Source organism: Centruroides sculpturatus, unplaced genomic scaffold (assembly GCF_000671375.1).
Source record: "Centruroides sculpturatus isolate CEXI.00-Female unplaced genomic scaffold, Cexi_2.0 scaffold1178, whole genome shotgun sequence".
In the NCBI taxonomy this organism is placed as follows: Eukaryota; Metazoa; Arthropoda; class Arachnida; order Scorpiones; family Buthidae; genus Centruroides; species Centruroides sculpturatus.
Window position 1 is genome coordinate 238,888 of NW_019385365.1, and position 24,204 is coordinate 263,091.

The 24,204-nt window shown below is 50.7% G+C and overlaps 1 protein-coding gene across 1 annotated transcript in view; it reads left to right on the forward strand.

The window, feature by feature from the left end:
- Window positions 1–250: 250 nt before the first annotated feature.
- Window positions 251–24,204, forward strand: part of LOC111638173 (netrin-1-like) — a 29,433-nt gene continuing 5,479 nt past the window's right edge. Inside the window, exons 1-5 of the mRNA XM_023383838.1 lie at window positions 251–1,274; window positions 19,387–19,575; window positions 21,109–21,258; window positions 21,350–21,394; window positions 21,462–21,530. Coding sequence (XP_023239606.1) covers window positions 269–1,274; window positions 19,387–19,575; window positions 21,109–21,258; window positions 21,350–21,394; window positions 21,462–21,530 — 1,459 coding nt within the window. The 5' untranslated portion in view covers window positions 251–268. The remainder of the gene's footprint in view (window positions 1,275–19,386; window positions 19,576–21,108; window positions 21,259–21,349; window positions 21,395–21,461; window positions 21,531–24,204) is intronic.

The following is a 24,204-nucleotide window of genomic DNA, read 5'->3' on the forward strand; positions in this document are numbered from 1 at the left end:
CCCCGGCCCGATTAACCGGGAGGGTGGGAGTTCCCGGTCGGCGGCGACGCCAGCCGTGGCCGGTCGGAGGGTTATCCGCGCGTCCGGCCAAACACGTGCTTCCGCAATCGATCCGCCGCGGTGCAGGGGGAGGGAACGGTTGGACTGCACCCGTCGTGTGCCACAATTGGTGCGGGGCGAGGCGGGGGAAGTAGTTAGGCGGGTAGCGCGCGAGCCGTCACCCTCTCGGCTCATTCGGAACGGGACCGCCGCGCCGTCGACACGCAACATGTCGCCCGCCGTCGTGGCCGCGCTCGTCGGACTGTACCTGCCGCTGTGTTTGGCCAATTTCCTGGGGATGTTCGCCGTGCAGCAGAACCCGCCCGATCCCTGTTACGACGAAACCAACGAACCCCGCAGATGCATTCCCGACTTCGTCAACGCCGCCTTCGGAAAGGAAGTCAAGGCGTCGAGCGAGTGCGGCAACCCGCCCAGTCGCTACTGCGTCACGTCCGGCGACGACAAGGGAGAGATCGTGCGGAACTGCCAGATCTGCGACGCCGGCCACCCCAAGCGACGACACCCGGTGGCTTACCTGACCGACCTGAACAACCCCAACAACGTCACCTGCTGGATGTCGGAGCCTTTCGGGCAGTCGCTACACAACGTTTCTCTGACGTTGAGTTTGGGCAAGAAGTACGAACTGACCTACATCAGTCTGCAGTTCTGTAACCAGAAACCCGATTCGCTGGCCATTTATAAGAGCATGGATTACGGCAAGACGTGGCACCCCTTCCAGTACTACTCCAGCCAGTGCCGCAAGATGTACGGGCGCCAGAACAGGGCCATCATCACCAAGGCCAACGAGCAGGAGCCCCTTTGTACCGACGCCCAGTCCAACGTGGAGCCCGCCTCGGGGGCGCGCATCGCTTTCAGCACGCTGGAGGGAAGGCCGTCCGCCTACGACTTCGACAACAGCCCCGTGCTGCAGGACTGGGTCACCGCCACCGACGTCAAAGTGGTCTTCAACAGACTCAGCGGATGGACCCCCGAACCCACCGACAACGAGTCCTACGCGCAGCGCGAAAGCCACTACTACTCCGTCTCCGACTTGGCCGTCGGAGGCAGGTGCAAGTGCAACGGACACGCTTCCCGCTGCGTCCACAACCGCGACGGACTCCTGGTGTGCGACTGCAAGCACAACACCGCCGGACGAGACTGCGAGAAGTGCAAACCTTTCCACTTCGACCGACCCTGGGGCAGAGCCACCGCTCACGAGGCGCACGAATGCGTCGGTAAGTAGGCTATCTTACACTCCAACGGTCGCCACATCCCGCGCTTACCGTCGCCCCGCCCGCGACGCGATTCTCGCTTCCTCCGTCGCACCTTCCCCGACGGAAGGCATGGTCGAAGGTAACGTCCGACTCGCGAAAGAACCGCAGTCGCTCTTCGGTGGGGAGTCTCGTCTCTTCCCCTTTTCCGTTCAAATATTACGAAACCCGCAGCAAAATGCCACCGTCTAATACCTGGGCAAAATCGAGATTAAGGGGCCGCAAAAGGAGCCTTTAGCGTCCACGGATGGAGACTCGTATCGGCGGTCGAGCGACTAAGCGGCGGAGAAGGGGGCCCCTCCGCCGTGGCCGGTAAATGTAGTTGGCGGGGGGGAGAGATGCGCTTATTTAAAGGGGGAAGGCGACCTACTTTTTCCCAGGAAACGGGAGTTTGGCGAAACGACGCGTCGTCCGCTAGAGACGGGCCACCGAACGAAAGGCGTATTGTTCGTCGACCGGTTTACAGAGATTTCGGGAGAGGTCGTTCGCCGGACCTTTCCGGGAGGAGGAGGGTAAAACAAACGAGAGGAGGGAGAGTCGACTACAAAAGCTTTTAATACCCGCGGGTCCGGGAATTCCGAACATTTCGGTCGCGGCAGGAATTTGGGTACGGCGCCGCCCTCCGAAAGACCGGGAGGCGCGAACTCCGCGGGACGTCCCGCCACCGTTCGCGCCGCGCTCCCCCGCGCCCGGGAGCCGGGGCCGCGGGTAATTAGGCGATTATTCGCGCCGCGCCCGAAAAAAGCCGAAAGAGACGACTCGTTTGGACGAGAGGAGAGGAAAATTTCCGGGGGACGAAGGCGATGGTCGACACTCGTTGGCCGATGTTTAACTGGATAGAGGCGTCCCGAAGAAAGAATTTTGCGCACTTTCCGGAGGGAAGAAAGAAGTAATCGGTCGACGCATTTTACAGGAACGCCGCTTTGTTTACTTCCAGGTGTTCGAGCTTTGTTAGGGCGGATCCCCTCCGCGGCTACCCGGGAGCCTTCGTCCTCTCTTTCCCTTTTCTCGGTGGCCGCCATTTTGCTCTTCCGACGGGCAACCTGGCCGGCCCGCCTAACTCCTACCGAACCTTTCCGTCGCCGGTGCCCCGGGACCAAGATTTAACCGGAAGCCCGGTAAATCGGAGGCGGGGGTGCCACCGGCCGCGCCGACCGCCGACGACGCGGAGCGGACGGAAGATCTCCTCTCGGCCGGCGGTTTTTTTTTGTCTCCGAGATTTCGGTCACGCGACACCGGCCGAAGAATCCGTCAAAATTCGGGAGAAAAGTAGCGGCGTCGCCTTTCAAATGCGCGTCCGAGTGATCGATGGCTCTCGTATAAAATTACGCGTCCGCCTCCCCTGGGATCGGCTTCTTCCTCTCCTCCCCTCCTTCCCCGCCACCATTTTGTCGCCGTTAATTACTCGTTTATCGTTTCGGATGGGGAAGAGATTCCTCCCTCCTCTTCCCAACTCTCTCGATACTCGTCGTTTAATATTTGGGGCGGAGTCCGTCGAAATTCGACTGGGACCCGGTTCTAGACATTTTCCGCCCGCCTATCGTCCCCGGCTTCTTTCCGCTGTTGCGAATCGAGGGAGAGTGGGGCACCGCTTCGTCGGCGGACAACCCGTCCTACGATTACGGAGTTTCCACCCAAATTTTACTCGTTACGCTCAAACCCTTACCGAATTTCGTCCTTTGTCCTAAACCCGTTCATTTTGCCTTTCCTTCCGGGGTTACCTTGGGTTATCTTCCAAGTTTTACCTATCCGTTTATTTCTCTTTTCCAGCCGGGAAGGCGGCGAAAGGGGTAGACGACCAGTTTTAAAGTTCGGCCCAGTCGGGTAAACGGCTCTTTTCTGCCACGTCCGTCGTGGCTAAACTTTCGCCCCGAAAAGTATTCTTTTTCGGAATTTCCTTCCCGGGCCACGGTGCCCGCATTCCGCCCGTTTATCCGTCCATTGGCGGAGAAACAAACCCGGACGATTGTCCTGGTAAATCGAATGCGGAATGTCATCGAGATTAAAATTTTTCGGTTCCTTGTTATCCGGCTTTATTTCCGCGGAAAGGAAAAGATAAGAGAGATTTTCTTCCAACTATTCCTTTCCGCCAAGAAGGCGGATCCTCCTCTTCCCACCACCGAATTTTCCGATAATCCCGGCCCGGACCTTTCTTTCCGCGGCTTCTGGTCGCGTGCGAAAACGATACGGTGAAAAATGCGAGCGTGTAAAATGGCGGGGCAAAATTCGGGACGGAGAAGGATTTCGAAGGTTGCGGGTTGGACGAACCGTGGCTTTTCTACGGAGACGGGAATCCAGTTACGAAACCTTTCCATCTTAGAATTTTACATTTACCGCCATTCTTTGGTTTTGGAAGAGGAACCCAGTTCGCCTCCGTTAGTCGACAAAAATGCCGTTCGTCCCACCCACCTTTACCCCGACTTTTTTCGTCCGGTTCCATTAAGCGACGTTCGACTCGAATTCAGAGTCGAAATTAATTAAGGATTTCTTCCCTGTCGGACACTTTCCTCGGTTTTTGCGTCGTCTTCGGTGTTATTTTCGTACCTTTCGTCTCCGATAGGACGTGTTCGTTCGAGACTTAATTGTACAAATAGATAGAAAAGCGCTAATGGAGTCGGAATTTTCGTCTTTCCTAAACATTCTACTCGAAGAAATAAATGGAAATTCCATCTCCCCTCCATCTCTCGGCCGCTGCCTCTATGTTGTATTTATGTTTTAAAATCTTTTATTATTATTAAATTAATATTATTCGCCTGGTTTAATCGGTAGTTTTCGCCAGTTTCAATCCTGGTCTCATTACTTACGTTTTCCGTAGCCGAAGCTAACTTAACGAAACTCTCGTTTCGGGTGTGACAGGCGTGACGTGGGAGTCGTCCTCCGGTATGGCGATAAAAGGAAAACCTTCTCGTACGTATAGTTAGGTTAGAGCGGTGTTTCTCAACGGGGGCGATATCGCCCCCGTGTGGGCGTTTTTCCATCTTCAGGGGGCGATTAGTAACAATTTACATTTTGGGGGGCGAAAAACAATTTTCTGGGCGATATAGTAAAACATTATATTAAGAATAATTAGATATTTTATTGGTTATATCGTACAATAATTAAACAAATAACATTATACTAGTCACTAGTCTATTCGATGCGGTACGAATTTGGCGTTAGCCTCGCCCCTCGGCATGGGAATTTTGTTGCCAAGGGGACGATACTACGTAACGATTTTACTGAAGGGGGTGATATTACGTCGAAGGGGACGACGATTCGTTAGAGGTCGAGAAACACTGGGTTAGAGGATGCCGTTAATGTTGCGAGAAAAGGGAGCCGACGAGAAAACAAGCATTGGCCGTTCTTCAAATGTCATTTTTTCTCCTTCGTCTACTCGTTACGCGCGAATCTTCCGGACTCGATTTTCCCAGCCCGTAAATACGGTGCGGGAAAGCGTAAAGCTACTTCTTCGACCGTCTTTTCATTTTTTATTTCCAATTACGTTCCCTTCATTTCGGCGGTTCTTTCTTCGTAAGTAAACCGAGAAACCAGGCGTGGGCTTTCGTCACTTTTCCTTTCCCGCCCGTCTAGGGGATTATTAGCCCGCTTTTGGTTAAAAGGGGCGGGAGAACCTATTTTTCGGACCATTTGGCTTCCGTCGTTTCTCCCTCCTCTTTCGACGCTCCGCGCAATTTTGTGTTTTATGCCGGTTTTTCCGCCGGAAAACATTTCTCCCCGTTACAACGAATTTATTTAAATACTCGGACGAAAGGACCCATCGAGGGGACTTACGAAATCTCGTAGAGCGACGTTTCGTCCTTGGGAGGAATCCGGGTTCGAGTCCCGATTTAATAAATAAATACGTAAATTTAGTCGGAAGAGAAGAAACGGCCGTACTTTGAAATCTAATTTATCGTCGAAGAATATTCTTAGATATAAAGATTAACACGAATTAATATGGTTATCGACGTAATTCATTAAGCTACGCCGACTAATGGCTGCGGAATTATTTTCCGTCAGCAAATATTTGTATACCGATAGCCACGCGACTATTTTATTTAATTAAACTAGCGAAAGATCAATGGCTTGCCCAACGAAAGCGACTGACAATAATAACGTCGGCGCGAGTCGTTACCTTATGGCCAGTACCGTACGGTACGTAGAGAGTACGATCCCCGAGAGACGGCCAAATGCCTCCACCGACCGTCGCTAACTTTTATCTCCGCAATTACCCAAACCCCAGACTTTCTATTCACCGGTCATTCTATAAATTAGACGGCCGAGGGTGGAGTCGAAAGTTTCGGAGGCTTTTCTACGCGAATTTGGCTCCCGTTTAGGTTTTAGACGCGCGAAGAAAACTCTAAAGTTCGCTCGACCCACCAGTATTCGGCGCTTTGGCTTCGTATTACAAACTTTACTAAAGTTATAGTAAAAATGTCCGCGTGTCGTTCTACTCCCTGGGAAATTAGAGCTTCTCCTCTAGCCAACTTTTTTCCCAAATTAGTTACACCAAAATCTAACGACCAAGGTGAACTATTTTCGTTAATAATTATATCTGGAATTAGCCGCCGTACTTTATTTATTATAGCCAATCGCTTACCCCTCCTCCACATCCCGATTGTCTTCCCCGTTTACCGCACTCCGCCCTTCGGCTCGGACGGAAAACGGAAAACGGAATATTTTGCCGGCATCGACGTCATTTCGTTTTAAAGTTCAGTTTTATAAGGTTAACGCGCGAGTTTGTAAAGAAAGGGAATAAAAATAAAATCGGTCGTACGCCGAGATTTCTATAGAGTCTCGGTGATGTCTAGCCGAGTGTTTTCGCCAAACTTCTAGTAATAAAACACCAAAATTAATTAAAGAGTTAAAAAGTGGTTCGAAATACGATACATCTATTCGGCTTGGCTGTATTCAGTGGCGGCCTTAGGGGGTGGCCAGCGGGGCAATGGCCCGGGGCCTCGCTCTTGGAGGGGCCTGGCGCAACAACCGAGTAGAAAAAAGTTGATATTTAAAACTTTTTATTTTATCCTTGGCTATTAGTTATAACAATAAAATAAATTTAATTTATAGTACAATATATCGATATATTAATATTAATAAGTGCTTACTATTTCAATTCACATACTTTGCACAAAGGACAAGGGCCTGGCAAAGATCTGCCGCCCAGAGCCTGGCAATGGATAAGGCCGCCGCTGGCTGTATTATGTTACTTTACGTAAGCGCTACGCCGATTATAATACGCGATGCGCGCGGTCTTACGCTCGATTTCAAACACGGATCTCGGAACGGAACTCGATCGAAATCCCGGGATTACGCGTATTTGAGTAGATATTTTAAAGGGGACGAAGCCGGACGCCGTCTTTCCGCCATTTTATACAACTTATACTCCGTAAGAGTAAATTACGCGCCACCGTTGGAAGGTTCCGGCCAACGTGTTTTGAGTATACACGTAGGATTCTCCACCTCTCTAATCGCTGGCTATACTCCAAATTCGTGACCCGGACGGTCGTTCCTCTCCTGGCGCGACTATAACGCGCGGATAGTCTTTCGACACGCGTCTATGGAAACTGCTCCTCTTTGGCAAGAAATTTGAGTAACTTCTCTCCTCTTTCGAAATTTGGACTAACGACGGAGAAAATAATTTAAAATAATAGGAGGACACCGAAGGTTTTCTTTTCCGTACCTATCGCGGTCGGGCTAGGTAGCGACGCTCGGTGCCCGTCGGGAAAAATTCCTAGGCCCGCGTATCATTTTTATCTATATCTATATATATTACTAGCTGCAAGGACCCGCTTCACTGGGTTTTTATTTGTGGGCAAAAAGTAACGATAGTGAAGATTAAGATAATTACATTATAGCCAATCTTACCCGTTTTCACAAAATGCAAGAATTAGGTCCCCCATTTCTAATTAGAGATCTGGTCCCGATTCTATTTCTGAACGTCTCCTGTTCGCGTCCGGTCAAACGAACTATTTTCAACGTTTCTGGAACGTTTACAATCGTTCTGTAATCGAACCAATATTCGAATTTTATGTTCGAATTTAATTCGAATATTGTTCGAACAAATTCGAACAAAACATTTGTAATAGAAAGCCACTTTCAACCACTTTCAGCCCCATATCTCCCGCACCCTTATAGCTATCGAGACGCAACCACCATAGTGCACAAATGGAGACTCGGGGCTACCACCACATACAAACACCATTGACGTGCGATGTGTAGTTTTTGCGGAAAAGTGAAATATAGGGACATACATGTCCATTTATATATATATATAGATATAGATAGATATTATATTATATCTAAATATATAAAATTGCTTGTCCTGACTGACTGACTCACTCACTGATTCATCATCGCCCAGAGCAAACCACTGAACCTAGAGAGGTGAAAATTGGTACACAGTTAGGGTACGTCAGGAAAACGCACACTAAGAAGGGATTTTTTGAAATTCCTCCGCGGGGAGAGGGAGAGAATTAAGGCTTAACCGGAAAAACGGCTTCTACTGTACTATTTTAGATACGATTTTTTGTTACGTTTAGTCTTCATTAAGTGTATTAAATTAATAACATTTCAGACATTGTTATAAATATTTTTATATATTTTGATTTTTTAACCAAATGTTCGAACCTTTTGAAATTCGAATTTGTTATTGCATATTGGTTCGATAATAGAACGATTGTAAACGTTCCAGAAACGTTGAATATAGTTGGTTTGACTGGACGTAAAAATTCTCTAATTAGTCTAGAAACGGGGGACCTAATTCTTACATTCTGTGAAAACGGGTAAGATTAGCTATAATGTAATTATCTTAATCTTCACTATCGTTACTTTTTGTCCAGCCAAGCGGGTCCTCGCAGCTAGTTATAAATAAGATGGCTTAGAAAGTAAATCGTTACCAATCATTCGCCGTACGAACGAAGTAAGATACGTAATCTACCTTCCTACGTAGCAACCTACCGCCATCAACCACGGACCGTAAATATACACCTACGTAGTTGTATATCCGGACTACCCGAGGGTACGCCGATTATCCGAATCGATGAACTTAATAATCGATCGATACCGTCAGCCATTAAGAATCCGACATTTTACCGCGCTAAATTTGGATCGGACGCTCTCCCGTCGCTGGGTTTTAATGCCGCGTATATGGCCATATCCCCCGCTAATTTACGTAAAGTATTTTTTATCCGGTTACATTTATTAAACGTAGAAATTTAATTTTTGCACGTTCGGTACTTAGGCAGCGCCGGTTATCGTTTGGTAATAGCTTCTATCGAGACAATACTTATAAATCGCGCGTTTACCAAATTACAGAATTATCGACGTATAAACCGAGATATAAAAGTAGTATGGAATTACTTATTTTACAAATACCGACGCATTTTATCGACGAAGTGGTAGAAAAGAAATTTCTCTACCCCCGTAGTCTACACTCGATAAAACTAAAACCGTTCGACGGTTGAATAAATAGGCCGAATTTTTCATTTTCGGCCCTCCTCGGCTTTTTCTACGCCCGGCCTATGGTCGACCAACGAGTAGTCGATATATCCGTATTAACGTGGCGTCCGTACGGCACGGTCTTAGCTAGTTTGTCGGACGACGAAAGCACAATGGTAGCAAAGAATAAAATGATAGACTATGACGTAACTAATAACGACCGAGTTGGCTACGCCAGTCGTTCTCCCTCCGAGACGGGATTCCATTTTGTTAAATGCAGATTTTTTTTACACGGCGTTATCCATTTTATACGCTTACCGACGCTCGGCGTAAATCTTAGATAAATCGATTATCCCCCGGCGGGTGGGCAATCCCTCCCTTCTACACGGTAATTTGTATATTTTAATACGGAAGCGGCATTACGTAACCGCCTTTCGTTAGCCAAAGTCTATCCGTCTTTATACGTAATATAAAAGAAGATATTTCGTCCGAGTGAGAATTGGGGGCCGACGTTACCAATATAAATAAATAAGTGGAGTAAGCGCGGAAAAATAGTTTAAACCTTTAGCTTAGACCAATTGGGTTTTACAGGCGACGAAACGTCCGGACCATCCGCCACCTCCCAGCGTTTAGTAGGTAATCCTTTGGAACTGGACCCCGGGATTTTTGAAAATCTCGACGTTTCGAGACTGCCCGAAGCTAAAAAGTAAAAAGGAGAAACATTTGGAACGCGCGCGTCCGCCAGGAAACGGTAAACGGCTGGAGAATGGTTAATAATTCGACCAATTTACGCCAACGCGTCGAAATTACGGCGGGTAATTTGCCATTCGAATTCAATTTTTGTTACGGAAAACGTCTATTTTCCTCCGAGTGGAATAATAATTATTCGCGGCCAGTAAGAGCCGAATGTCAAATTTTTCCCTATCCTATCCAACGGTTAAACGCCGTAGTTTCTCGCTCGACCCACCGTTAACCACCCTCTGGTTCTTAGCGTACAACCGCTAATTGTTTCTACCGGATTATACTTAAACGTTTGACGTATAAGGTATGGCGGTCATTTTCATTTACTTTAAACCGTAAAAATCCCGTAATCCCGGAATATTCCCCACAACTTCCGCTTATCGATATTCCGTCCCGCTTTTATATTTCCGGTAATAGATAATCGGGGGTGTTTTAAAAATTATACGGAATAAAAAGCTATCGGCCACCACGGAACCCCCGAAATTTCGCCAAATCTACTGGGAGAAACTGCCGCCACCGGGTTCGTTTTATAGTCGTCTTACTGGTTAGCGGCCAAACGGGTGAGAATAACTCTACGTATAAGTTTACGGCCGGTCGGCTCTGGTTTCCGCCAAAGATTACGAGTGGCGGAGCGAATTAAACCGCTGGACGCCGGCGGAGGGTGGGCTCCCCGCCGGCCCACCGGCCACCGGGCGTTTTTGGGTTTTCTTCGGGCGCCTTACGCCGAAATAGGTACTAGTTTCCCATAGAAAATCCTCCCGGAAGGTACCGTACCTGGCTTTCGTCGGATGGCGAATGTTACGTCGACTTATTTCGTCCATGGAAATTTGCCAAACTTTCCGATAACGCCACGTAGCGTCGATCTTTACCACCCGTCCCTTAATTCCGTAATTTGTATGTAACTTAATAAATACTTTGGCAAAGATTTGAACAATTTTTGCAAAGTTTACGTCGTTTTCCGGTCCTTGGCTTAAATAGGGCGGGAACCGTAATGGCTTTACTTATAATTTCTACGTGGGAAAATGTGAAAAACCAAGAGTCGCCAACGATTTTCTAAGTCCGAAATACTTAGATTCCGCAGTTAACTTCCAGTTAGAATTAACGTCCCAACTTTTTTCCAAACTTGTACGAAAAATATGCGGATTAAAAGGTTTGGACGAAATTTGTCCACCGGTGGCCGAGGTAAGGCCGTATCCCAGCCATTTGCCGAAGGGAGTGTCTCCCGGGAGAACTTTCTACGCCGGGTGGGTCCGTTCGGACCAAGAAAATTCCCAGCCACCGGCCGGTGGGAAGGGCCCCAGCCTCCTACCGACTACCGGCGTTCGGAAGTTACGGGTTCGGCCAAATCCGTAATACGATATGGTGGCGCGGGGCTGGGCCGCAAATGACCGCAGACTTTCCATCTCGATCTTCTGCAAAAATAGACTTTTGTAACGGATGAATTCCTTTCCGCTAGAAGCGGGATAGCATTATAGGCGAATTTCCCTACGTTTATGGAATTTTCTAATTTTCCTTACCTCTCTTTCTATATTAAAAATGTTGGTATTGTTATAGAACCTTTAACTACTTCTACGCTAATTGATAGTTTTTCCGGACGATTATCGGAGTAAAAAGATATGGAGGTGGTAAGGAAAAAAAGTATACTTTATTTCGATATTCGTTCGAAAATGATCGACGGCTGGTAGGTGAAATCATTTATATGTTACGCCGTAGATGGCCGGGGAGTCGAAATATACCTAAAAGTAAAACGACTGCGAATAATAGGGCGGCGATTGGCAAAAATTCTTCCATCCATACGGTCGTCCGATATCCAAGCGCGATTATTCGGGCCAATAAATTTATAATCTTCTAAACGCCGTACTATTTTATATTATGATTTTCTAATCGTCTTACGACGTATTAAATTAATGGAAAAAGCCCGAAAATTAACGCGATTAATGATTTTTCCGTTACGTCCATTACCAATATACGTATGTAGAGAAAAGGGAATAATAATATATTTACATTATTCGGAGCGTTTCGTCTGTCGGTCGACATTCTCAGTTTCGACTCTTTTTGCGTCTACCAACGGGGCTAGACTTAGCGGGCGTGGCGGTTCTAAACTATAACGTATAACGGGCCCTTCCCTTCTATCGAATAATGGCGCGCGTACGGCGTAAGACCAAGCCGGTTTGGCCCGTGCGGCAAATCCGCCCCGGCAATGGCCGCGGAACGGGGGAGGAAGACTCCAATTCGCGGGCCAAACTTATCGGGGAAAATGTCTTTCGTCGAATTAACAAATAACAAGCGTTCGACGACGGGACTGGCGACGATTCCCGTCGACTCTGGCCTCATCCCGTAATAATGGGAGGTTGGATATTCGACGTTCTCGGGGCCGAGCCGCGGTAGGTCCACCGGCGGCCGAGTGGGTGGCGGGTTGGCGCTGGGTGGACCGGCCGGCCAGGCGGGGTTTTCCACATTTTCCATCGCTTTATTTCGGTCTTTGGGCAGGAATTTCTGACCTTTAAAGGAGAAAATTCTCCCTAACGGTACGCTAGAGAAATCGATGTTTACGGTACTATAATTATCGCAGTATTCTATTGTTTATAATCGAAGATCGACCCCAATACTTAAGAACGAAAGGCTTCGCATTCCCAGCCAATCGTTCCGCCAAAAGACTAGCCGGGGACGTAACGAACGACCGTAAAACTAGTTCCGTAAGAGACCCGGAGTTTAATTCTCCGCCACTCGCGCCATAAAAACACAAAATTTACCAAAAGCACGTATTTAAATTAAGGAGAAGAAGGAAGGAGGCGTCGCACCGCGTGGCCGGCGGGCGGAGACGGTCGATCCGACGCGTGAAATCGCTTTAAAGTTACGAAGGCGCCACCAATCAACGCCTTCCGCGCCTCCGACGATTTTCCAGTCTTCCCGTGGCAAATAGCGTCGGCGTTAATTCCTCGCCAGCTCGAGTGTCGGACGGCCAAACGGCCCCTCGCTTTCGAATTTGGAATTGCCGGAAGTTAAATGGAAACGCGTCCTAACGCCGAATCTACGCGGTCCTTTTATACCAACCGCCGTCGGTGGGGCGAAAGGACCCGATTCCCTTCCTCGGCCGTTCGAGTCGGACCCCCACCGGGCCCAACGACGGGCCCAACGGTAATAAACGGAATTACGACGGTAAACGGAGAGGCCACCCGCGTCGACCCCCCGTCGGACGCTCCGACACCCTTGTCGGCTTTAATTCCCTCTTCCGCGCGTTCGAACGCCGACCCGAACCGGGTCGGAGGTCGACTCTTTCCGGTTGCCGCGCGACTCCCACGCTCCGCCGGGAAGAGCGACCAGGTGGGCGCGGATGGCCTCCGGATTAACCGGGTTAATAAGTCCCCGATTTTAATAAAAGGCCGCCTCCGTCCCTCCCTATTTTTCTATTAAGGCCGCGGCCCGGCTCCGGACTAATTAAACCGCGCGCCGGGAGAGGCTGGCTGGGGGTGGCCGGAGGTTAAAGGTCGACGTTCTTTACGGTTTGACAGAGATTTGTTTCCGGCGAAATTTTTATCCCGGGCCAAACGTCGTCCCGGAAGAGGAGCGGATTTTCTTCCGGGGATGGCGGGTGGTCGACTACCCGACGGGAGAGCGAATGGGGATTTAATTCTCCCTTTTGTACTCCGACGTTTACGTAAGGAGACGAGGCAAAAGGCGGGATTTGCGGAAAAAATATTTTTCTCGACAGAACGAAACCCATCGAGTGGAAAACCTTTCCCGGACTGCGGCCGGAAGCCACCTGGCCTGGCGGGAAAAACTTAACGCGGCCAGTTTTCGGTCGTCGCTCTTTGCACGGAAAAGTGCCGCTTTATCGGCGCGACGACAACAGATTGGTTCCTTTTCGTAACCAAGCCCGAAGGATATAACACCACGAATAGGGAGAAAACTAAATGTGGAATTGGTGCCTGTTACTAAATACGAACAAAGATGGAGAAGACGAAGAGAGATTCCGAAATATAAAGATAGAATATCGAATGAAAATAGGTGAAAAGGCCGGAATTTGGCTTTTGCGCGACGTTCTTAACGACAGTCGAGTAACCTGTAACGAGAGACGGGGTCTTGGCAATTCTTTAGAGAGTTGTGGCTAATCTCTTTTCGAAACTTTTTCCTTTCAAATAACCAATTTCCAAAGAGTTTTGTCACCGCCGCTTTCCTGGTTTAAGTAGCCCACTATATCTCGTCGCCAGTCGCTATCGCCGCCTTATAAAGCGAAAAGTCGGAAAATCGGCTGGAAGGGACTACCGCGATTTAGAAGGAGCCTGCCAGGTTCAAAAGCCGGTTACCCTCCGTCTGGATGTATCGGCGGCCGAGACTCTCGCGCTCACGTTCCTCCTTCTTCCGACCGGAACCGGAATCGGTCCGAAAGGATTTCCGGTAGATTTGCCATTCCGACTTTCTGACGAAAGTTTGGTCGGAGCGAGACGGGTGCCGTTTTGTCCCCGGACGAACCGCCCTAAAACGGGGTGGCGGAGGAGGAGGAGTAATTGCCAGTCGGGGTTTAAGGAGGCTCGTTAAAAAACGAGCGAGTCGGAGGGAGCATTAAAGTAAATCCAGGACGGAACCGGGCCTTAGAGACCTTCTAACGATATTTGTCGATGTCATGGGAACGGCGAGTAAACAAGCCGGCGCGCAAGTGCAGCGGCTAATGCAATTGCCCGTATTCAATGCGTCTCCCCGGCCGGTCGGGGGATCGTTACGTGCGACTGGAAATCGACCCGGCTTTCCCAGGCTCCGCGGGGAGTAAACACGGCCCCGGCTCCTGGCATTCTTCCTCGGGAATTGCCTTCCTTCTCGCTCTAATTTGCCCGTTTAACCTCCATTATTTCTCGACTCGAATTCCACCCCCAAAAACTCCTCCCGGCCCGTAACCATTCGGACTACGGACCGTCGGCGTTACCGCCGGGAGGAAATTCTTGCGGATTCCGTCGTTAACGGGAAGCGTAGAAAGGCGCGTGCCGGCGCTTAATTAAAGGAGAGGGGCGGACGCCACCGCGGCAAACGACGCGCGACAAATGCGGCCGGACGTATTGTCGGGAAGAATCGTGTCGACTCCATCGCGCCCGGCCCGATATTAGGGGGCATTTACCCGGTCGAATGGAACGGTCGGTAACCCAGGTAACGGGGAGTCTCCGGGGAAGCATCCCGCCACCGTTATTACCCGACATCCATCAAAACGTCTTCCCTCTGGTCTAGCGACCCCGGTTAACCGGAATACGCGTCTTTGCCGGACTCCCGAGTATCCGGTCGACCGCCCGGACCCGGACAAAGGTACGAACTGAGCCATTCCCGGGTTAGGTGGAGGCTAACGACGAATAAACCGCGGAGAATCCGGCCAAACCGCAACTTCCGTTGCCTCTTCGACGGCTTTGTCGGTCAGAATATTGCTTGGCGACGAAAGAAGACTTTCGTCTCGCGCTCCAAACGCTGGCGGCGTCCGACGCTCCCGCGGAAATGTCGGAGGTCGTCCCGGATTAAGGGACCGACCAAGGCGGGTTCGGACGGAGCGTGGATGGGCGGAAACCGACGGGAACGGTTTATCCGACCGCTAACCCGCGCCGACTAATTAAGCTCCCCGATCCCCCGTGATCCCGGGAACCGGCTGACTAACGGGAGGCCGCGCGCCCGGCTTCCCGGGGGAAGAAAACGTCATTAAGTCCGCGTAATCTCCGTCGAAGACCCGAGCGGAAAGAGACTATTCTCCGTCGTCCCCCTCCAGGATTGGTAATCCTCCCTCGGCGCGGCCCACCCGGCAACGGATCGACAGTTTCGCCCCGACGTCTACTTCCTCCGTCCGTCAGTCGACGGTCGAGCGTGGCTGGGCTCTGGCGTTTCCGCCGGAAGAACGGGGTTCGAACACCAGTTGCCGGGGAAAAGACGGTTTTTAATGGGAACGCCAAAGCGAAAACGTGGCGTCTCTTTCAGAAATTGTCGGAGAAAGCGTGGTCCATCCTCCCGTTACGATCGAACGCGTTACCCGTTCGATGGTCATCCTCATTGTACGAAGAGAGACTACGCCTTTCCGCGCTTTACGTCTGGCGTCACGGAACGATTCTCGATCTCCGCGGATACAAACGTCTGTCCTCGTGCCCCGTTTAATTCTTAAAGTAGAAGCCGGTGTCACGGGAACGTAACGCCGAGAAAGAAGCCATCGACGGGTCCGGGTCCGGGGACGAGCCGACAAACCGAATTGTAAATTCTTTGTGATTTTGCATTGGTCGTACGTTTTACGGTCCTTAATTAAGCGTCGGCGTTTTTACCAGGAAATTAGTCGCTGGCAACCCGGTGTCTTTAAACCGTTAGTCGGGATTTATAATTGTCCGTACGTCCATTGTCGAACTTCTAAGCTTTATACGCGTTTGGTTCGGAGTGGATTGACGGGACAGCGATCTTCTAAGGAAGGGTGTCGCCCGGTAGGTCTGGCGGGGAACTCGCCCCTATTTAAGCGTTTAAAACGTCGACTTCGCGCCACCGACTATTAGTGTTCGGTGGTTTTCGGTCACTTCGCTACTCCGTTGGTCCGCCGTGCCCAGGATGGCCGTTGGTGAGACGACGGATTCTCAAAAAAAACAGACGCTTCCGCACCCGCCGTTAATTTTGCCATAATTGTAGGAAATTAGGAAGTTCCGTACACTCAGTTTTCGCCGCTTTAGGTCTGGCCTAACTGAAAATCGACACCCGTGCCTCCGCTTCGGGGTTCTTTCCTCCTCGCGCGCAAAGATACGCCATTGCCCTCGACCTTCTATCCCGAAGCGAAGAGACGAGGGGCCGCGGGGAGGCGCTTCCTTTTTCTTCCGTCCCGGAAAGGGTTGCGGCGGGGAGAGAACGGTCAGGCGGCAACCGGCCCGGGTCGTCGGCCGTCGGACGATAAACGCGTCGGCGGAGCGTGAGGGAGGAGCGGCCGAGCGGAAGTAACCGCGTCTGGCACGCGACGGGAGAGGGCGGCCGAGAATTTAGGAGCGTCCCGAGAGTGGTCGAGAACGCGTGAAATGAAGACGGATGTCGACGGGAGAGGCGATCCCCCGAGGCGCGCGCGACACCTCGATTTACGCTCCGCATCACTCTTAATTCTCCGCCGGCTGCGTCCTCCACCGGCCGGAAAAGGTGGCGCTGGCGACGGGCCGGTGGTCGGCGGGCCGGCCACCCGGGGCCAAGCGGGTAACCCGAGAGAATAATAAAAGGATTTTCGGCCGGTCGATTCCTTCTTCTCTTCGCCTTAATTCCCCGGAATTAAATTTCTTCTCTTCCCAAACCCCGCCCTTTCTCTATCTCTCGGACCGTCCCGGCCCAGCCATCCCGGGCCACGCGCAGTTGTCCGGGTTTTCTTCGCCTCTTTAACGCCTAAATAGGGACCTTCCGGAAGGCGTCCCCTAGGCCGACGGCCCGAATGTCGCCTCGTCGTTACTATTGATAAAAGAAAACAGCCGGACTCGAATTAACGGCGAATTTCTCCCTTTCGGCGCGGATGGGCCCGCCCAGAAAGCCGCCTTTATTGATATTTCCTTTATTTAACAAAACCGAAAACGATTTTAAAGACTGCGACTGGCGCGAAGGGCGGACGACGACGTACGTTTTCGGCCGCAGGGTGTCCGAGTTTTACCACGTAAACGGCAAAAACTGCCAAAGTGGAATAAGAGAATCTGAAATGCCCCCGCCCGGTCGAGCCAGGCCGCGCTTTTGTCGTCGAAAGCGTCCCGTTGGCGCGGGCCACGTATCTATAAATGCCACGAGTGCGTTATTAACAAATAACCAAACTTCTGTAGGGCCTCGTCCTCTATCCGCAGTTTATGGCCATTCTCGACCGTTGTCGGTTAGGTCGGCGGCTGGCGTCTTAAACGCCGCCCCGGTGCAAAGATTCGATTAGAGACGGGGTGTGGAAAAGACGTAGCGCGCAAATTGCCTACACGCTCGGGTTAGGCAATTTGCACGCTAGTGTATCACCTCTTCCGCCTTTCGTCGGTGGCCACGTCGTCCCTTTCGTATTCCGAATAACAATCGAGGGTGGAGAAAATTCCGCGTGACACCGAGAAGGAAGAAGCGGAGGGAGAAGGGAGAGGAAGTACGAGTCGACCCCCCTATAACGCTGTTGATTTTTCCGTTTTATACGAATTCCGTGTCGTACGAATCACTTAGATTTTACAAATACGCCAGCCGTTCGCAGCCCGGCACACGTATTTGTAAAATCTAAGTGACTCGTACAACGCGGAATTCGTATAAAACGGAAAAACCAACAGCGTTATAGGGGGATCGTGTAATGCCGGGAGAACGGCCGACAGGTATTGGGATCGGGCCACCCTCCCCGGCCACCTCGCCGCCCGAGTTACGCGGAGGGTGGTTTACCGTTACGCCGAACCAACGACAAAAAAAGTCGTCCTTCGACGCCAACAATATCGCGCGTTGTTTTCCAGCGGAAACGGAAACGCGCCATCTGTCGTTCGATTAACGAAACACGAAGACGGAAATAAAGGGGCGACGCGGGTTAAGGTTTTCTCGGCGCGTTTCTTCTCTTCGTTCCTACGGGTGAAATTCGAAAATCCGAATTTACTCCCGGAAAGACCGGTTCCCAGACCCTTTTCCCCTCAAATGGGTTCCCGCGCCCACAATTTCCGGGTTTTTTTCCGCTTTAGACTCTGGCGGGGAAGACCGACGTCGAGTAAGGAAAAGGAGCGTGGACGCGGTCGACTCGAATTGTCCTATCGACCGGGAAGTTTGGCCCCGGTCGGAAGGATGGCTCGGGCAAAAAGATAGTCCGGGATAATTATTCCGTATCGGATTTCGGCGGAATTGCCGGTTCTCGTTTCCTTTCTTCTAAACTCCGGTCGGAACCCCGTCTCTTTCTCCGGAAGCGCGCTTCCGACGAAAAGTGGCGGTCCGCCAATTTCCGGAAAAGGCGGAAATCGACACCTCTTTCGGCCGTTTGTTTTCTTTCGTTTCTTCCGGTGACCACCGAGGGTCGATTTCCGGTTTACGGGAGGAACCCGAACCGTGTTAATGGTTCATTTGCCCGTACTACAACGGCGGCGTCACTAGGGAAAGAGTTAACGAGAAAGAATCCAAAACGATGTAATCCCGTCTCCGCTTAACACCAGGAATAAAAACCACGCTAAACGCTGTTTGAAATTTGTGTTTTCCACTGGCTTCCGGTGTAATTATTCTGGGTTAAGGACGGACCTTTCTCTATCGGCGCCGCTGTCTTTATTCCCGGGATTGGTGCTCCTCTTTCGTTCCACGCATTTAAATTACGTCCCTTTTTATCGACCACGCCCCGCTCGAAGACTAATTGGCCGGTCCGTCCTTTCTCGTCTCCCGTTTGGTGGCTCTTTGTCCTCCACGTTATTAATTAATATAACGGAAGGAAACCGAATTGCATTTTATTTTACGCCACTTGTCGACAGACCCGTCGATAAATTTACCTACAAGTAACCAACTTACTGGGATTTTGCCCTCGTTCCGCGGACCGGTTGTCCGTGTCCCGTCGTTTCGCCTCTCCCTTATCGCCCACAGCCGTTACGCCGGTTACGCGCCGCCTTATCGGGTTCGTAACTCGAGTTCCTTTACGGCCGCGGCTATATTCGACCGCCCGGGGCAATTAAGTTTTCCTACGTCGCCCTTCCAATTCGCTAACGCATCCCTTTTTCCGATTCCTTTGTTAAACCTATGTTTAAGAAAGGCCGTGGCCGGATCATCGATTTTTCCGTCCAACGCCCACTTTGTCGAAAGTTTGGCCTGGGCCGGATCCCGCCCTAAATCCGACGGCCCGGCCTCGCTCCCTCCCACCCATAAGAGGCCGAGAAGAGAGCGTTAACCGCCGACGCCTCCCCCTTTCCGTCGTCCGTTCACCCTCCGCGCCGGCCACCGACCGGGCCAAACCAAAACTTTTTTCTTTCGTCCGCAGCCTGCAACTGCAATCTGCACGCCAGAAGATGCCGCTTCAACATGGAATTGTACAAACTGTCGGGCAGGAAGAGCGGAGGAGTCTGCCTCAAGTGTCGACACAACACCGCCGGACGGCACTGCCACTACTGCAAGGAGGGATACTACAGGGACGCCACCAAGCCCGTCACCCATCGGAAGGCCTGCAGAGGTGAGCGCCGTCTCCGTCTCTAATCCTTCGGCACACAACCCACTGTCTCTCCCCGGGCTGGGTTAAACGGATACTAATTAATTCGCCACCTCGCCCAGTCATTGTGTATCTAATACTAAAGGTCACGGCCCGGTCCGAATTGGGGGAATTTCTATTTGGGGCCATGGAAAAATGCTTTACGCGCCTTCTCCAGTTGGATAAAAAGACGAGAAGGGGAGGCCGACGAATGGCGATTTGGTAGAAGGCCGTTTATAGACGGAAGGCCGCTCGGTGTCCAGTACGTCGCTAGGAGACTACTCGTTTGCCTCTGCCCCCAGTCGTTGGACCTTTGCCTCTTTCGATCGTCCGGATAGTCGGATCCTTTCCTTTTACTCCGGTAAGGGACGCCAGTTTTTCCAGATTGGACCCGTATATATCGCCCCTTGGCCACCATATACGGAGGTAAACCCGGGTCGTCGTCCCGATTTTGGTTCCGTCCGAAGACGGAGAATTTTCAAACCGGTAAAGTGTCTGTCCGCCTCTTTACTCCTTTCTCGATATCCGGGAGACGCGCCACTCCCCGCTATTCGCATCGACGCCACCCCCGACCTGGGTACGAAACACGCCAGGCGATAGTTTCGAAATATGGCAGGTGTGACTGGGACTTAAACGGCCGGGTCGAATGGCCCGATCGAGTCCTTCCACCCGATTTAGCCCAACGTTATTCTACGGATTTGCCAGGAATCGCCCCTCCAAAGTAGCCGCTCGTCCACCTTCCGATTCCACCGCCGGGGACAAAAGCGTCGGTCCAGGGTCAAACCCGGGTAAGCCGATTCTCTGCGCGGACCTCGCTGCCTCCCCCGCCCACCAGACGGAAATAAAAAAAGCACTCGACATCGGTCCGTGTTATTGCTGGCCGACGACGGTGATGTGGAGTGTTTGTCCAGACGCCTCCGCCCCCTTGGTGGCTCTTGGAGGACATAAACAATGGGATATTAAGGACCGCCGGAACTCTCGACCTTCCGGCGTCCGTCCGTGGATGGCTTACGGGCCGAGAGTCCTTCTCCTTCCGTCTTCTGTCCAAACGGAGGGTGGCAGAAAAAAGTATTTCTGAAGCCCAGGCCTTATTATCCAATAAGTGTGACTGAAAACTACTCCGGAAACAGAAAACAGAATTCTTCGTTTCCAGGAGCGGAAAATCCAGTTTAAAAATGTTGGAGTTTTCCTCGGTCGTGGGTCTCGGAATTCGAATTTCTGTTTCTCGTAAGAGGACGTGTCCAGATCCCACTCGTAAACTGAATTTCCGTTTTCCGACCCCGGACATTACATTACTTCCGCGACTTTACGCGCTTTTACAATTCGATTTTCGAAGAAAGCTGGAAAAGTCGTTAGGACTGGGAAATTTCTCGCCTAAGGTGTGACTCAGGGAGGAGGACGGCGCGAATCCTCCATTCGTCTGTTATATCTGCTGGCCATTTCTCGTTACCTTAGCGGGCTCTTTAGTTCGGAAAAGGTCCGTTACCGGAAGTAACCTCGGTCCGGTGTTTCTTTCAGCCTGCGACTGTCACCCCGTAGGCGCTTCGGGCAGGACCTGCAACCAGACCACCGGCCAGTGTCCTTGCAAGGACGGAGTGACCGGCGTCACCTGCAATCGCTGCGCCAAGGGCTACCAGCAGAGTCGATCTCCCATCGCTCCTTGCATTAGTAAGTATCCGGCCAGTGACGGATTCCACCTCTCGCCTTTATCCGCCGCGCCCTTTATACATTCTCCCATTTAATCTTCCGTATTTTGCAGAGATCCCGCGGATCGACGCGCCCAAGCACTCCGTCTCCTCTCAAGGTAACCTTTATCTCATCCACCTCCACCCGGGGGACTTTGGTCTAACGCCTCCGTTTTTCTTCGTCAGACAGGTGCGCCGGCTGCAAGGTATCGAAGAAGAGAGTCAACCTGAACAAATACTGCAAGAGGGATTACGGTGAGTCCCGAGCTCTTTACTCTTTCCGCTCTGGTTTCGCCCCATCCCACTCGATTTCCGTGTCCGGGCGCATCGGGCTGGGATGGTGCGCGGAAGCGTCTCGTCTCCTTCTACCCTAATTGATCCTATTTGGTAAGAACGGTGCCCGCCACCGAGTAGGCTGGCGTTCCCGAACGACTCGATAAGGTTGTTGGAATTGCAGTTAAGTGGGAGGGCCGGAACCGGGGAGAGAAGGGTCTTCCGCTTCCGGGATTCTCCGTCGCCAATCGGCGCTCCCGTTTTAGCCAAAGGAGGCTACTTCCGTCGTCACTTACGGGCGGATGGCTTCCTTTGACGATGGCGGGACAACCGGATGGCACGGATAAACGCGTCGAGGGGAAGTGGCTCGGCCTCTTCCAGCCCCTACTTCGAGAGGAGAGTAATTGAGGGATTTATGGCCAGACGGTAGCGCCTTGTTTTTACAATAAACACGTGTCCGCTCTTGCCTTCCTCCACCATCCTCTCTACACCATCAAACGATGTTATAAGGGAAGGACCAATCGAAGCGAAATTAAAAGGAAGAACTTGTTTGCTTTCCGTTTGCCACTCGCCTCGATTTACTTTCACGTCGAAATTTCCCAACCTCGTATAATGCCACCGATTTTTCTGGCGCATATTCGGGACCAGTAGAATATTTCGAGGCTCCCGTTTAACCGATCAGACCTTCCGCTATTTCGGGATGCAGCGGCTCTTATTTCTCCGAGACCATCTTTCGTTTACATTTTAAATTAAACTGACGAAGAAGCCACCCGGCCAGGTCGTTGATCGGGCGCGAATAAGCCAACCGATAACTGCGGTTAAATACCGCGGGTTTCAATTATTAAACCCGGATAAACGAGTTTAGCATCAGTTTAAGAAAGTTTCGTCTACGCTTGCCGATTAAGACCGGATTACAATTGTATCCCGGTTAACCGAGGAGGAATCTTTCCTTCCGATCATCCAACCGAAATGGAAAACTAAGGCTCCCGTCGGAGGGTTTAAAAGGGAAGCGAAGGATTCCCGGTTCGAGCGTGGCCCCGGGTCCGCCCCTACGACCCAGGCACCAGGCGCCGCGCTTCATTAGCCCCCGGGTGCTGCCCCAACGAGTCCAATAACTTAGTTTAATTTACGTTTCGGGAGAAGCGGGAGAATCGGTCCGTGAAGCCCGGGATATCTCGACTTTCCACGCGCGCCCTGCCACGGAAACGGGCAACCTTCCGACGTGTAATTTATTACGTAAAGTCCGTAAATCACGAAATTCTCCGGATATCCGGCCCGACTCGTTACCGGATTCCTCCCACGGGGCCGGAAAGAGGAAAAGGTTGCCGACACTTTATAAATCTTCCTTCCAACCCTATCGCGGACTTATCCCTCGGCCGCCCGGGTTCGGACCCTCCCCATTTCCCCACCCGATCGTTTCCGATTCCGGAGACGGCGGTGGGACGGAAGTTTCTCCTACCCGTTTCTTCCGCGTGAGTTCGACCGACTCGAAACTAATTTTGCCTCCTCTTTTTGAGGCTGGCTTTGGTTTTGTCCACGTTTGACCCTTTATGCCGGTGAGCGCCAAAACGGCCCTTTAATCCATAACTATTGATAACTATGTGATCAGAGCTATAACTGATATTCAGCTTTAATGCAATCTCTCTTATAGTGATGTACTGATTTTACAGATCATTCCATGTACAGTACTGTACATGCTGACCAATATCATCTATAGTCACATCTATAGTGTGGTTGACTGGACCAAGCATCATCATTCACAAACCCATTTACTCCATTCGTGCACACGAAATTATCTCAACCATTCTTTGGTGAGATTTCCAAACACCAACACTTTCATAAGTAAGTGCATAATAACTCGCTGCTTTACTCATTTCCATACTACATTTCTGATAAAGACTGACACTACCACAAATGCAATGCACACAGCTTACGTGGCCTCGCTGGTGTGACATCCTAGACATTGGTGGTATGGTAATTGCTTCAATGAATGGCATAGTACATTCTTAACAAGTGAGGTATCCAACTTGTTTAATAAAAATTTTTATTAAACAATTATATTACGTGACTAGACAAACATTATAAAATATGTATGAATTATGATTACATACATGGCACTCAAAAGAAGACCTCATAGTTTGCAAGCATTGAACATTTTATACACTTACATGCCCTATATAAATAATTGAAAAAGATTATCTTATTTTTTAAATATTAGATTAAGAAATGCACACAAACAGTCATACAAATGAATTAACTGTCATTAATTATTTTAAATAAATCAGTTCATTTAACTTAAATGCCACTTTAACTTCATAAAATACAGGCTAAACGAAAAATAGTTTTAACGCCAATTAGGTGGCTAACCATGTTCCTTCCAGCGAAATCCGCTATCGTCGCCGTCACCCTTTAATTTAAGGGAAGAAAGACAGAATCCGCGCGATTTCGGTGGAAAGAAACGCGAATTTCGAGGACGGGACGACTCCGACTTTAGTACGAAAGAGGTTTCGAGGTGGACTACCCCGGAGCCTTTCCTTCTGTGACGAAATTCGCTGGATTCGGGTGTGGCGCCGGAACCCATCGCCCTCCAGCAAATAAGGGCGGACCAACCTCCTCACCCGTTCGCACCCCGGCTATTCCCCGCTTCTCATTTTTA